The sequence below is a fragment of the Lynx canadensis genome, chromosome C2 (genome assembly GCF_007474595.2).
Source record: "Lynx canadensis isolate LIC74 chromosome C2, mLynCan4.pri.v2, whole genome shotgun sequence".
NCBI lineage: Eukaryota > Metazoa > Chordata > Mammalia > Carnivora > Felidae > Lynx > Lynx canadensis.
This window is the reverse complement of record NC_044311.2, coordinates 129,904,656-129,920,126: the sequence shown is the minus strand read 5'-3', so window position 1 is coordinate 129,920,126 and position 15,471 is coordinate 129,904,656. Positions and strand designations below refer to the sequence as shown.

At 36.6% G+C, this 15,471-nt stretch overlaps 1 protein-coding gene across 4 annotated transcripts in view; it reads left to right on the top strand.

Moving 5' to 3' along the window:
- The window catches only part of LIPI (lipase I), a 53,460-nt gene that overhangs the window by 20,028 nt on the left and 17,961 nt on the right, over window positions 1-15,471 (top strand). For all 4 annotated transcript variants that reach the window (XM_030330464.2, XM_036064300.1, XM_036064301.1 and 1 more), the window contains one exon: window positions 13,073-13,184. In XM_030330464.2, coding sequence (XP_030186324.2) covers window positions 13,073-13,184 — 112 coding nt within the window. The remainder of the gene's footprint in view (window positions 1-13,072; window positions 13,185-15,471) is intronic.

Below are 15,471 nucleotides of genomic sequence, written 5' to 3'. Positions count from 1 at the left end.
AAATATATTAAATAATTAGACTTATGAGGAGCTATTTTAAATTTTATTCTGTTTAAAGATGAAAAGCTGGTAGTTGTTTATAAATAAAGGTAAATCCTATTATAAGAAGAATCTTACGAGAAGTTTCAAGTCACTGCCATTGACTTTAGTTACTGATGGATAAGTACTTAAAATCGATTCTCGTATTTAAAAGTATTTTGGGGGCTCCTGAGTGGCTGTCAGTTAAGCATCCAACTTTGGCTCAGGTCATGATCTCGCAGTTTGTGAGTTTGAGCCCTGCCTTGGGCTCTGTGCTGACGGCTCAGAGCCTGGATACTGCTTCAGATTCTGTGTCTCCCTCTCTTTCTCTCTCTGCCCCTCCCCTGCTCGCACTCTTTTTCTCTCTCTCTCTAAAAAATAAACAAACATTTAAAAAATAAATAAAAAATAAAAGTATTTTTAGGGCTGTTAGTGTTAATATTTTGCACACACAGTTGCTATCAATTTTAAGATATTGTAATTTTTAAAATATTTTAAAATAATTTTTAAAATATTAGTGTTATATTGTACCATTTGGAATTAGGCCTATTATTTAATTAAAATTTTTACTAAATTAAATTTAGATTCAAATGCAGATATAAGAAATACAGAGAGCTCCTGTGTACACTTTATCCAGTTTTCCTCAATGTTAATATTTTGCAACATAGTATAATTATAATATAATATCACCACCAGGATATTCATATTTCCCCAGGCACTCCTCTGTGTCTGTGTGTGTGTGTAGTTCTGTACAATTTAATCATACGTTTAAGGCTAGTATCTGTCACTACAGTGAAGATCGTGAACAGTTCCATCACCACAAGGATCCTTTGGGTGATACTTTTATAACCACATATACCATCCTGTCCTGCTTTTCTAAAATTTTATCATTTTGCTCTTAATGATAGAGAACAAACTGAGGGTTGATGGAGGGAGGTGTGGGTGGAATGGGCTAGGTGAGTGATGGGTATTAAGGAGGACACTTGTGATGAGCACTGGGTGTTGTATATAAGTGGTGAATCACTGAATTCTCCTGAAACCAATATTGCCCTGTATGTTAACTAACTAAAGTTTAAATTTAAAAAAAAGAAAAAAAAAGAAGATACAATAAAAAATAAATAGAATTTTGTCATTTTGAAAATGTTATATAAAGGGACTCATTCAGTATGTGACCTTTTAATTGCCTCTTTTTTTTTTTTCACTCAGCTTCTCTGGAGGTTTATCCATCATTCCTTTTTATTGTGGAGTAGTATTCCATGGTATATATGTACTACAGCTGGTTTAATTGTTCATCTCTTGAAGGACACGAGGGATATTTTTAATTTTGGCTTTATGAATAAAGCTATGAACATTTATATACAAGTTTTTGTGTGAATTTAAGTTTTCATTTCTCCAAAGGCCTAAGAAATGCACGTGCTAGGTCAGAAGATAATTAACTTTATAAGAAATTGACCAAGTGTTTTTCAGAGTACTGTATCATTTTGCAATCCCCTCAGCAAAGTATGAGTTATCCAATTTCTCTGATTTCTTACTAATAATTGGTGTTGTCATTATTTAAAAAAAATTATTCATTCTAATAGGTGGATAGTGATGCCATATTGTGGTTTTAATTTTTGTTACCCTGATGGTTTATAATAATGAATATCTTTTCTGTATATCCTCTTTGGTGAAATGTGTGTTCATATCCTTTGCCTATTTCTTAACTGGATATTTTATTTTATTTTATTTTATTTATTTTTATTTTATTTTACATTATTTATTTTTTTTTATATTTTACATCCAAATTAGTTAGCATATAGTGCAACAATGATTTCAGGAGTAGATTCCTTAGTGTCCCTTACCCATTTAACCCATCCCCCCTCCCACAACCCCTCCAGTAACCCTCAGTTTGTTCTCCATATTTATGAGTCACTTCTGTTTTGTCCCCCTCCCTGTTTTTATATTATTTTTGTTTCCCTTCCCTTATGTTCATCTGTTTTGTCTCTTAAAGTCCTCATATGAGTGAAGTCATATGATATTTGTCTTTCTCTGACTAATTTCACTTAGCATAATACCCTCCAATTCCATCCACGTAGTTGCAAATGGCAAGATTTCATTCTTTTTAATGGCCGAGTAATACTCCATTGTGTATATGTATACCGCTTCTTCTTTATCCATTCATCCACCCATCGATGGACATTTGGGCTCTTTCCATACTTTGGCTATTGTTGATAGTGCTGCTATAAACATGGGGTGCATGTGTCCTTCCGAAACAGCACACCTGTATCCCGTGGGTAAATGCCTAGTAGTGCAATTGCTGGGTCGTAGGGTAGGTCTATTTTTAGTTTTTTGAGGAACCTCCATACTGTTTCCCAGAGTGGCTGTGCGAGCTTGTATTCCCACCAACAATGCAAAAGAGATCCTCTTCCTCTGCATCCTCGCCAACATCTGTTGTTGCCTGAGCTGTTAATGTTAGCCATTCTGACAGGTGTAAGGTGGTATCTCATTGTGGTTTTGATTTGTATTTCCTTGATGATGAGTGATGTTGGGCATTTTTTCATGTGTCAGTTGGCCATCTGGATGTCTGCTTTGGAGAGGTGTCTATTCATGTCTTTTGCCCATTTCCTCACTGGATTATTTGTTTTTTGGGTGTTGAGTTTGATAAGTTCTTTATAGATTTTGGATACTAACCCCTTATCTGGTATGTCGTTTGCAAATATCATCTCCCATCATGTCGGTTGCCTTTTAGTTTTGCTGATTGTTTCCTTTGCTGTGCAGAAGCTTTTATTTTGATGAGGTCCCAATAGTTCATTTTTGCTTTTGTTTCCCTTGCCCCTGGAGACGTGTTGAGTAAGAAGTTGCTGCGGCCAAGGTCAGAAGGTTTTTTTCTGCTTTCTCCCTGAGGATTTTGATGGCTTCCTGTCTTACATTTAGGTCTTTCATCCATTTTGAGTTTATTTTTGTGTATGGTGTAAGAAAGTTGTACAGTTTCATTTTTCTGCATGTCGCTGTCCAGTTTTCCCAGCACCCCTTGAAGAGACTGTCTTTATTCTATTGGATATTCTTTTCTGCTTTGTCAAAGATTAGTTGTCCATACGTTTGTGGGTCCATTTCTTGGTTCTGTATTCTGATCCATTGATCTGAGTATCTGTTTTTGTGCCAGTACCATACTGTCTTCATGATTACAGCCTTGTAGTACAGCTTGAAGTCTGGGATTGTGAGGCCTTCTGCTTTGGTTTCCTTTTTCAAGATTGCTTTGGCTATTTGGGGTCTTTTCTGGTTCCATACAAATTTTAGGATTATTTGTTCTAGCTCTGTGAAGACTTCTGGTATTATTTAGATAGGGATTGCATTGAATATGTAGATTGTTTTGGGTAGTATCGACATTTTAACAATATTTGTTCTTCCTATCCAGGAGCATGGAATCTTTTTCCATTTTTTTTTGTGTCTTCTTCAATTTCTTTCATAAGCTTTCTATAGCTTTCAGTGTATAGATTTTTCATCTCTTTGGTTAGATTTATTCCTAGGTATTTTATGGTAAATTTACAATTGTAAATGGGATCTATTCTTTGATTTCTCTTTCTGTTGCTTCATTGTTGGTGTATAGGAATGCATATGATTTCTGTGCATTGATTTTATATGCTGCAGTGTTGCTGAATTCATGAATCAGTTCTATGAGTTTTTGGTGGAATCTTTAGGGTTTTCCATATAGAGTATCATGTCATCTGAGAAGAGGGAAAGTTTGACCTCCTCCTGGCCGATTTGGATGCCTTTTATTTCTTTATGTTGTCTGATTGCAGAGGCTTCCAATACTATGTTGAATAACAGTGGCGAGAGTGGACATCCCCATCTTGTTCGTGACCTTAGGGGGACAGCTCTCAGTTTTTCCCCATTGAGGATGATAATAGCATTGGGTCATTCATATATGGCTTTTATGATCTCTAAGTATGCTCCTTCTATCCCTACTTTCTTGAGGGTTTTCATCAAGAAAGGATGCTGTATTTTGTCAAATGCTTTCTCTGCATCTATTGAGAGGATCATATGGTTCTTATCCTTTCTTTTATTGATGTGATCAATCACGTTAATTGTTTTGTGGATATTGAACCAGCCCTGCATCCCAGTTATAAATCCCACTTGGTTGTGGTGAATAATGTTTTTAATGTATTGTTGGAGTCGGTTGGCTAATATCTTGTTGAGGATTTTTGCATCCATGTTCATCAGGGAAATTGGTCTATAGTTCTGCTTTTTAGTGGGGTCTCTGTATGGTTTTGGAATCAAGGTAATGCTGGCTTCGTAGAAAGAGTTTGGAAGTTTTCCTTCCATTTCTATTTTTTGGAACAGCTTCAAGAGAATAGGTGTTAACTCTTCCTTAAATGTTTGGTAGAATTACGCTGTAAAGCCATCCAGCCCTGGACTCTTGTCTTTTGGCAGATTTTTTATTACTAATTCGATTTCCTTACTGGTTATGGTCTGTTCAAATTTTCTATTTCTTCCTGTTTCAGTTTTGGTAGTGTATATGTTTCTAGGAATTTGTCCATTTCTTCCAGATTGCCCATTTTATTGACATATAATTTCTCATAATATTCTCTTGTTATTGTTTTTATTTCTTCAGTGTTGGTTGTGATCTCTCCTCTTTCATTCTTGATTTCATTTATTTGGGTGATTTCCTTTTTCTTTTTGATCAGACTGGCTAGTGGTTTATCAATTTTGTTAATTCTTTTAAAGAATTAACATTGACCTGTTCTACTGTTTTTTTTGGTTTCGTTAGCATTAGTTTCTGCTCTAATCTTTATTATTTCCTGTCTTCTGCTGGTTTTGGTTTTTATTTGCTGTTCTTTTTCCACTTCTTTAAGGCGTAAGGTTAGGTTGTGTATCTGAGATCTTCCTTCTTTAGAAAGGCCTGGACTGCCTTTGCTGCGTCCCAGAGATTTTGATTGTGGTGTTATCGTTTTCATTGGCTTCCATATACTTTTTAATTTCCTCTTTAACTGCTTGGTTAGCCCATTCATTCTTTAGTAGGATGTTGTTCAGTCTTCAAGTATTTGTTACCTTTCCACATTTTTTCTTGTGGTTGATTCCGAGTTTCATAGCGTTATGGTCTGAAAATATGCATGGTATGATCTCGATCTTTTTATACTTGCTGAGGGCTGTTATGTCCTAGCATGTGGTCTATTCTGGAGAATGTTCCATGTGCACTGGAAAAGAATATGTATTCTGCTGCTTTAGGATGAAATGCTCTGAATATATCTGTTAAGTCAATCTGGTCCAGTGTGTCATTCAAAGCCATTGTTTCCTTGTTGATTTTCTGATTAGATGATCTGTCCATTGCTGTGAGTGGGGTGTTGAAGTCTCCTACTATTATGGTATTACTATTGATGAGTTTCTTTATGTTTGTGATTAATTGATTTATATATTTGGGTGCTTTCACATTTGGCACATAAATGTTTATGATTGTTAGGTCCTCTTGGTGAATACATCCCTTGATTATGATACAATGCCCTTCTGCATTTCTTGATACAGTCTTTATTTTAAAGTCTAGATTGTCTGATACAAGTATGGCTACTCCGGCTTTCTTTTGTTGACTATAAGCATGATAGATGGTTCTCCATCCCCTTATTTTCAATCGAAAGGTGTCTTTAGGTCTAAAGTGGGTCTCTTGTAAACAAATGGATCTTGTTTTCTTATCTATTCTGTTACCCTATGTAGTTTAATTGGAGCATTGAGTCCATTGACATTTAATGGGTTAGTACTGAAATATATGAATTTATTGCCATTATGATGCTTAGAGTTTCTGGTGGTGTTCTCTGGTCCTTTCTAATCTTTGTTGCTTTTGGTATTTATTTATTTATTTGTTTATTTATTTATAATTTAATCTTTTCTCCTCTCAGAGAGTTCCCCTTAAAATTTCTTGCAGGGCTGGTTTAGTGGTCACAAACTCCTTTAATTTTTGTTTGTCTAGGAAACTTTTTATCTCTCCTTCTATTTTGAATGACAGCCTTGCTGGTAAAGAATTCTTGGCTCCATATTTTTCTGATTCAACACATTAAATATATCCTACCACTCCTTTCTGGCCTGCTAAGTTTCTCTGGATAGGTCTGCTGCACACCTGATTGGTCTTCCCTTGTAGGTTAGGGAGTTTTTTCCCCTTGTTGCTTTCATGATTCTCTTCTTTCCTGAGTATTTTGTGAATTTGACTATGATGTGCTTTGCTGATGGTCGGTTTTTGTTGACTCTAATGGGGGTCCTCTGTGCTTACTGGATTGTGATGTCTGTATCTTTCCCCAGGTTAGGAAAGTTTTCTGCTATGTTTTGCTCACATAACCCTTCTACCCCTATTTCTCTCTCTTTCTTTTCTGGACCCCTATGATTCTGATGTTGTTCCTTTTTAATGAGTAACTGATTTCTCTAATTCTTAAATCATGCTCTTTTGCCTTAATGTCCCTCTTTTTTCTGCTTCATAATTCTCCATAATTTTGTCCTCTATATCGCTGATTCTCTGTTCTGCCTCATCCATCCTTGCCCCTGAGGCATCCACCCATGATTGCGGCTCAGGTGTAGCATTTTTTATTTCATCCTGACTAGTTTTTACTTCTTTTATCTCTGCAGAAAGGGATTCTAATCTATTTTGAACTCCAGCTAGTATTCTTATTATCATGATTCTGAATTCTGCTTCAGATATCTGGCTTGTATCTGTGTTGGTTAAATCCCTTGCTGTCGTTTCTTCGTGCTCTTTTCTTTTGGGGTGAATTCCTTCGTTTTGTCATTTTGAAGGGAGAAAAGGAATTAATGAGGTAGAAAAATTAAAATTAAAAAATATTAAAATTAAAAAATTAAAAACACACTCATACAAAAAATCGAATAAATGATGCTAGATCCTGGGTGTGTTTTGGTTTGGGTGTTGAAAGTGGTTTGATAGATTAGAGAAAAAAGGGGGAAACAAAGGAAATTGGGAATTTGAAAAAAATGAAAATACTGAAATAGACTAAAATGAAATGATGGAAGTAAAATGGAATTTGAAAAAAAATTACACAAAAGTAAAGAATATAGTAGAAAAAATTAAAGAAATATATTTTTAATAGAAACTAAAAATAAAAATAACTTTTTTCTCTTTCTGTATTCAAGAAAAAGAGGTGAAAAAAAGAAAAAAGAAAGAAAATTGAATAATTGGACCTGCTAACAGATTGAAATAGTACTTAAATTACTTCATTTTCCCCTGGAAGTCAGACTATGAAGCACTTTATAGTACATAAACTGAGCAAGCGGTGAGACTTGTGTTCTTGAAGAGCTTGGTCAGCCCAGTTGGTCGGGGCTTAGTGTAACGGCTCCCTTATCTGCTAGATGGCGCTGCTAGCCTACTGGGGTGGATTGTTGTGGCACTTGTAGGTGCATATGCGCATGTGTGGGAGCAGTAAAAATGGTGTCACCCAGCTACTCAGTCTCTAGTATTGGAACTCTTTTCTCCCTGATCAGCAATTGTGCACCCATCCTTCATCTTCAGCTTCTGTCCACTCGCCGTTTCCACACCATTAGTGACCAGACCCCAGGCAGCACCTCCCTCCAGAGTTTTGTCTCAGATGCCGCTGCCTTCCCCATCCCCCCACTTCTGAGGTACTGTGGCTTTGACCTGCTCTGCCCCTCTGTGGAGGGTCTCACAGAGCAATAGTCGGGTGCCGGCCACACCCAGGAATGCTTGCGGGATCATGCTGCTGCCGATGCCCACTAACTGCGGCTGGGTGCTAGCCCGCCCCAGAAGAAGTTCGTGAGACAGTGTAGCAGCAGCACCTCAGGGGTATGGAAAATAATAACACACATCTGGCACCAGGCTTCACCCCCAATGACCCTGTTCCAGCACCAGTGAATGTGGCCCTTCTCTGGGGTCTGCTGGGCACAGGTGGCCTCACAGCCTCTACCAAACGTCCTTCCAGCAGTGGAACCGCTTCTCTCCAGCAGTGGAACCGCTTCTCCCCTTGTAGCCCGAGAACCTGTCGGACCCCGCTCTGCTCCTGGGGATTCACCCTTTACACCAGACCACTGTCAGGTATTGAGATGCAGAGTTGCAGACTGTGATCCCCTTGTTTACAGTCTTAATGGAATTTAAACCCTCTCCTTTCTCCTTTCTCCCTTTTTAGTTCAGTCCCTGCAGCTGTTTCCAATTTTCCACTTTCTCTCCAGCTGCTTTTAGGGAGGGGTGCTTTCCCCTTATTCTCCCCCACCATGTCCATCCTCTCTCTGCATGCAAAAGCTGTTCCGTGCCCTCCATGTTTTCTCTCTCCCCAAGTTCACCTCTCCATGCCACGTACCTGCTGAATTCTGTGGTTCAGGTTGTGTAGATTGTTGTGTTAATCCTCAGATTAGGTTTCTAGGTGTGCAGGATGGTTTAGTGTTGGTCTGGCTGTATTTCATGGATGTGAGACACACAAAAACCTTCCATGCTGTTTCACCATCTTGGCTCCTCCTCCCAGTTTTCTGAAGTTTAGTTTTGAGATGACATGGTGAGGATTTGTTTAGTATCCTGTTTACATTCACTCAGCTTCTTGAATCTTCATGTTAGTTTCCTTCACCAAATTTAGAAAGTCCTCAGCCATCAGCCATCATTTCTTTGAATACTCTTTCAGCCTCACTCTCCTTTCTCTCTTTTTGATATGATAACACAGAAATTACATCTTTTGTTTAGTCCCACAAGTGTCTGAGGCCCTGTTAATTTTTTCCCCCTCAATCTCTTTTCTCTACATTGCTGAGATTGAGTGCCAAATTGATCTGTCTTCAGATTCACTGATTTCTATCCTTAATCATCCACTCTACCGTCAGGCACATGCAATGAGTTATATATACATTACTGTAGTTTTTACTTATGTAATTTCTACTTTCTTTTCCAGTTTCTATTTTTTTGCTCAGATTTTTCTATTCATTTTTTTTCAAGAAACTGACTTTGAAGCATTTTTATAATGGCTTCTTTGAAATCCTTGTCAGATAATCCTAGCATCTGATTCATCTCAGTGTTGGCATCAATTGATTTCCTTTCTCACCAAAGTTGTGATTGTCTTTGTTCTTGGTATAATGGGCAATTTTCAATAATGTTTTGAGCATTTTGTCTATTATGTTGGAATTTGAGTCCTATTTAAATCTTTTATTTTGAGCAGGAAGCTATTGTTTAGATTTTAGCTTTATTCTGAGACTATGGCTTCTTAGATGTATAAAAGTTCAGGATTTTTATAGTTGCCTGGTGACTTCCTTCTTTTTTTCTTTGTACATAAAATTGCCTCCTGATTTTATCTGATTCTATCACAACAATTTGTCTCATAGACCCCTTGAATCTGTGTCTTTTTTTCCATCTTGAATATTATGTTCTATAGTATTTTATTCCACTTGTTGTTTAACAATTAGTATTTATTATGGATGCTATTACATCAAATACTCTATTTACCAGTTGTTTTTCTACATTTTATCTGGCCTTCTTCTCCCTCCCCTACTTCTTCCTTTTGGGTTTAACTTCTATATTACTGAGCTCCTTTACTTAGCATCATGCCTCCTGTGCATGGAAGCTGACATGCATCCTCTGTCTCCATGCTAAATCTAGTTCCCAGGTCCTGTAGGGATCCAGGGCTTCAGTCCTCCTTATGTTTTGCCTTTATTTTCTCTTCCTTTCTGCCTTATGATATTTTCCCTGCCTTCATCTGAGCTTGGTTTTGTATTTAATTTATGGATTGTACAGTCATCATTTCCATGTACTTGTAACATGAGATGGGCTTTTTCTGTGACATCTTAATATGTCACACTACCAGAAATCATCTGAGAGAGTCTGAACACCTACTTTTCCGGGTGAGGTGAAACAGTCTTTTGTCTGAAGCTGGGGAGTCACTTCAGAGTAAGAAGTGGTTCTTCAGTCTCTTGTGTTAGAATTTCTTGAGGTCCAGTGGTAAATAAATTATCTCATTTAAGGTGGTACTAAGTAAGCATCAGGCATAAAACAAGAAGTTACTCTTGTCTGTTCGGTAGCAACATTTAACACCTAGCCTGCATGGTTTTACTACATGTATTTCTCACAAGATAATTTCATACATTCCATGTTCTGTTTTTATATGTTTTCTTCTAAGAAATAGTTCACAGTACAGGGACTGGTTTCTACCTCCCTTATATAAAGTATGATGGAGATGGACTGTACATTCTAGTCCATAAGTTACAATATCACAACAGGATTGGGATAGAACTAAAAGAATGGGTATTGCCTTACCCTGGATTGCAGCCAAATGTAGCCCACTTGGCTGTTATTAGTACTATGGAATGGGCATCTAAGCAATAATAGCATCGTGCTTGAAATATAGGAGGAAGAGTGGATATTGATGTTAGTTGGTAAAAGGGGTAGATGTAGTGCATACTTAAAAATATCACTTTGATGTGAATTTAAATCCTCCCTCTGGGTATTTCCTGTCCAGATGTGTTAATATTTTCTCATCATAGAAATGAAAGTGTCTTAAACTTGCTTTCTTAGCTAATCTTCTAGCTCATGTTTGGAAGTGGTAGCAATGGGATCTTGAAGCAGTCTGTCCTGTGATTTTGGGGCAGTGTTTCTGGCTGAGCCTTGTTCTCTGGCCCTGAATGCTTGTTTGAGCTACATATTCCTTAATAAATTCTTCTGTGCTAAAAAAAATCTCACAGGGAGTCAGAACTTTCTCTATAGTTCAGACAACACTGAATATGGGGGTGAGTTCAGTATCCTTGCCTCTGAAATATGTATCAATTTTTAGCTGGGAATTTTTTTCTTCCTCTTTTATTTTTTTAAATTTAAATCCAAGTTATTTAACATTTTATGTAGTAATGGTTTCAGAAGTAGAATTTAGTGATTCATCATTTACATTTAACCCCCAGTGCTCATCCTGATAACTGCCTTCCTTAATGCCTATCACCCAGTTAGCTCACCCTCTCACCCCATACCCCTTCAGCAACCCTCAGTTATCTGTATTTTAGAGTCTGTTATGTTTGACCCCCTTTCTATTTTTATCTTATTTTTCCTTCCCTTTCCCTATGTTCATCTGTTTTGTTTCATAAATTCCACACATGAGTGAAATCATATGATACTTCTCTTTCTCTGACTATTTCACTTAAGCATACATAATACACTCTAGTTCCATTGACATTGTTGCAAATGGCAAGATTCTATTCTTTTTGATCACCGAGTAATATTCCTGTGTGTGTGTGTGTGTGTGTGTGTGTGTGTGTGTGTCAGTGGACATTTGGGCTCTTTTCACAACTTGGCTATTGGCAATAGTGCTGCACATTGGGGTGCATGTGCCTCTTCGAATCAGCATTTTGTGTCCTTTGGATAAATACTTAATGTTGCAATTGCTGGGCCATAAGATAGTTCTATCTTCAAATTTTGGAGGAACCTCCGTACTGTTTTCCAGAGTGGCTCCACCAGTTTGCATTCCCACCAACAGTGCAAAAGGGTTCTCCTTTCTCTGCATCCTTGCCAACATCTGTTGTTTCCTGAGTTATTCATTTTAGCCATTTTGACAAGTGTGAGGTGGTATCTCATTGTGGTTTTGATTTGTAGTTCCCTGGTGATGAGTGATGTTAAGCATCTTTTTAGGTCTCTGTTAGCCATCTGGATATCTTCTTTGGAAAAGTGTCTGTTGATGTATTTTTCCCATTTCTTCACAGGATTATTTGTTTTTGGGGTGTTGAGTTTGACATGTTCTTTATAGATTTTGGATACTAACATTTTATCTGATATATCATTTGCAAATATCTCATCTTATTCTATCGGTTGCCTTTTAGTTTTGCTTATTGTTTCCTTCACTATGCAGAACCTTTTCATCTCAATAAAGTCCCAATAATTCATTTTTGCTTTTGTGTCCCTTACCTCCAGGGATATGTTTAGTAAGAAGGTACTGTGGCCAACGTCAAAGAGGTTGTTGACTGTTTTCTTCTCTAGGATTTTGATGGTTTCCTGTCTTACAATTAGGTCTTTCTTCCATTTTGAGTTTATTTTCGTGTATGGTGTAAGAAAGTGGTCCAGGTTCATTCTTTTGCATGTCGCTGTCTAGTTTTCCCAACACCATTTGCTTAAGAGACTGTCTTTTTTCCATTGGATATTCTTTCCTGCTTTGTCAAAGATTAGTTGGTCATACATTTTTGGGTCCATTTCTGTATTATTTATTCTGTTCCGCTGATCTATATCTATTTTTGTGTCAGTACCATATTGTCTTGATGATTACAACTTTGTAATACAGCTTAAAGTATGGAATTGTGATGCCTTCAGCTTTGATTTTCTTTTTCAACATTACATTGGCTATTTGAAGTATTTTCTGGTTCCATAAAAATTTTAGAATTGTTTGTTCTAGCTCTGTGAAGAATGCTCATGTTCCTTTGAAAAGGGGTTGCAGTGAATATGTAGACTGCATTGGGTAGTACTGACATTTTAACAACATTTGTTTTTCCAAACCAAAAGCATGGAATATTTTTCCATTTCTTTGTGTCTTCTTCAGTTTTTTTCCCATAAGCGTTATGTAGTTTTCAGTGTACAGATATTTTGACTGGGTATTTTGAATAAGAGCTACTACGAGCTGGGTATATATAAAAATACTTAATTTTACAGTCATTCCTAAAAAACAATGAAATTGGGAATTATATTTGTCAAGCAATTTTAGCCAAGACAATTCCTCAGATAAATATGGAAACATCATATTTATTTTAGGTGTGCTACTGAAAAATAAAAATTGTTTCATTGACCTAAACTATGATTTTTTTTGGTTTGCACACCAGTTAGTATTCTCTATTTGGCCAGCTCTTTACCATACCAATGACTTTCTGGCAGGTTTTTCCATTTCTCATTTTCAAGTCTAGTTAAAAATTGACAAAATGAAAATATATTACCCATGTACAAAATGCCTCTTGATATTATGTGCATATATAATATGTGTCTAGATTACATGTATGTAATTACATGTATTACATGTATATTACATATAATACATATATTATACACACATTTACAAACACACATCTATATCTGTATAGGTACCAAAAATAAGTAGAAAATAATAATAATGTCAATTGCATTCTATATTTTTTGTAGGCTATTATTTTGTTCTCGGTATAACTGTTCTGGATAACAATATGAAAAATGGCTGTATTACATTTAAATTATTAAACCAGCTTGGAATGGTTGAAGAGTCAAGGGTCTATGAGTAAGTATAATTTAGTAATTTTTTTCTTTCATAAATTAAATGTTTGTTTTCTTGAGCATCCACTTTGGAATATAATACAAATAGTGTAAATTTTTTTTCTCCAGAGAGTCTTAAAATATTAAATATTAAAATATCTCAGGTGTTATATTCTAATTCATTCATTGTCTGCAGAAAGATGTGGAATATGAAGTCTACTACTTAACTTCTTTATGTCATACACACCTAGGGACTACAAACATTAGGAAAAGTTTTTTTTTTCTCTTTTGATTGTCATTCCCGTGTTCTTCTTCTCAAACTATCTTGCCTTCTATTTCTCTCTAGTTTTCAGGCAACATTGTATTCACAGTGATATGACCAAATGTCAAGTAGCTTCTGTCAGTAGAGTGACCCAATTTCAGTATTTCAGAGAAACACTTGCAGCTACAAATCCTACAAGATAGAAGAGGGTTTTTTTTTTTGCTTAATCTTCTATTTAGCTTTTTGTGTATATATGTATGTTATATATACATATTTTAAAAGTTATCTAATCATCTCAAAGAATATTCTCAGCTTGAATTTGTTGAAGGTATACCTGTCTATTTCATAAGTTCTCAAACAAGGAAATTCACTTTCTGTTAAATAAAAGAATGGTATGAAGATGCATGCTACTATTAAAATTGTGGTTTCCTCAGGGTGCCTGGGTGGCTCAGTTGGATAAGCGTCTGACTTCAATTCAGGTCATGATCTCTCGGTTTTTGAGTTTGAGCTCTGCGTCAGGCTCTGTGCTGACAGTTCAGAGCCTGGAGCCTGCTTCAGATTCTGTCTCCCTCTCTCTGCCCCACCCCTGGGCCCCCATCTCTCTCTATCGAAAATAAACATTAAAAACATTTTTAAATAGTAGTTTCCAACCTGCTGTGCTAGACTTCTAGAAATCTATTAAATAATGTAACTTTTTGAAAGGCTCACAGGTAACATATCTAGTGATGAGATAAAAGAAACACTTTAGGGGCGCCTGGGTGGCGCAGTCGGTTAAGCGTCTGACTTCAGCCAGGTCACGATCTCGCGCGGCCCGTGAGTTCGAGCCCCGCGTCAGGCTCTGGGCTGATGGCTCGGAGCCTGGAGCCTGTTTCCGATTCTGTGTCTCCCTCTCTCTCTGCCCCTCCCCCGTTCATGCTCTGTCTCTCTCTGTCCCAAAAATAAATAAACGTTGAAAAAAAAAATTTAAAAAAAAAAAAAAAAAAGAAACACTTTATTTTATTACACCTGGACTTACGACAGTTTGGTTTAAGTTTAGACTGATTACTGATGACATCATTCGAATTTCAGGAAGCATAGTTGGTATATCCAACGTTTACTGTTGTCACAGTCTAGGTAGTTACAATACCTGAATTGACTAAATCTAGTGTGTGATGGGATTCAGACTTGAGTACATCATGACATCCAAATTTATGCAACCATTAAAGTGAACCAGGAAAAAGTCTCTGCATGCTTATATATTTGCACATTAGTGTCACAAATAATGGCAGTGATGTATGTAATTTTACAGTATTATTATGAACCTTTGTTTAAAATCTAAAATAACAAAAATATACAAAGTAGCCATAGCTCATAGTAAACGAAGTTTGTTTTGTAGATAAATCTTTAACACCTTAAAATCCACAAATAAAATAATAGTAAAAGAAGTATATTATGATCAAATATTGAGAACCTGTGTACTGACATAACATAGAAACTATTTATAGTATCATGGGATACTAAGGCCACTCTTGGAAATAACATTCTGAGTCATAAGTCAGAGAAAATTTTTTTAACTTTGAGATAAATGTATTTTTAATATTAGAGCCTTACCAAATTAGTTTTCATAAAATTTTTAAAGGCTTTGCAGATAATTTAGTAGTTGGATAAAACTTGTAGGGGCGCCTGGGTGGCGCAGTCGGTTAAGCGTCCGACTTCAGCCAGGTCACGATCTCGCGGTCCGGGAGTTCGAGCCCCGCGTCAGGCTCTGGGCTGATGGCTCAGAGCCTGGAGCCTGTTTCCGATTCTGTGTCTCCCTCTCTCTCTGCCCCTCCCCCGTTCATGCTCTGTCTCTCTCTGTCCCAAAAATAAATAAACGTTGAAAAAAAAAATTAAAAAAAAAAAAAAAACTTGTCCTGAGTGAGCATCAATTATTTTTGTTTTTTCCCTTTTCTCAACTTCTTTTCAGTCACCCAAAGACTATTAAATAAATCAAACTGGGATTTCAATCTAAATTCTTCATTTACATCAAGGTCCATATTTTAATAGAGAAACTTCAAATTCTTTCCACCTA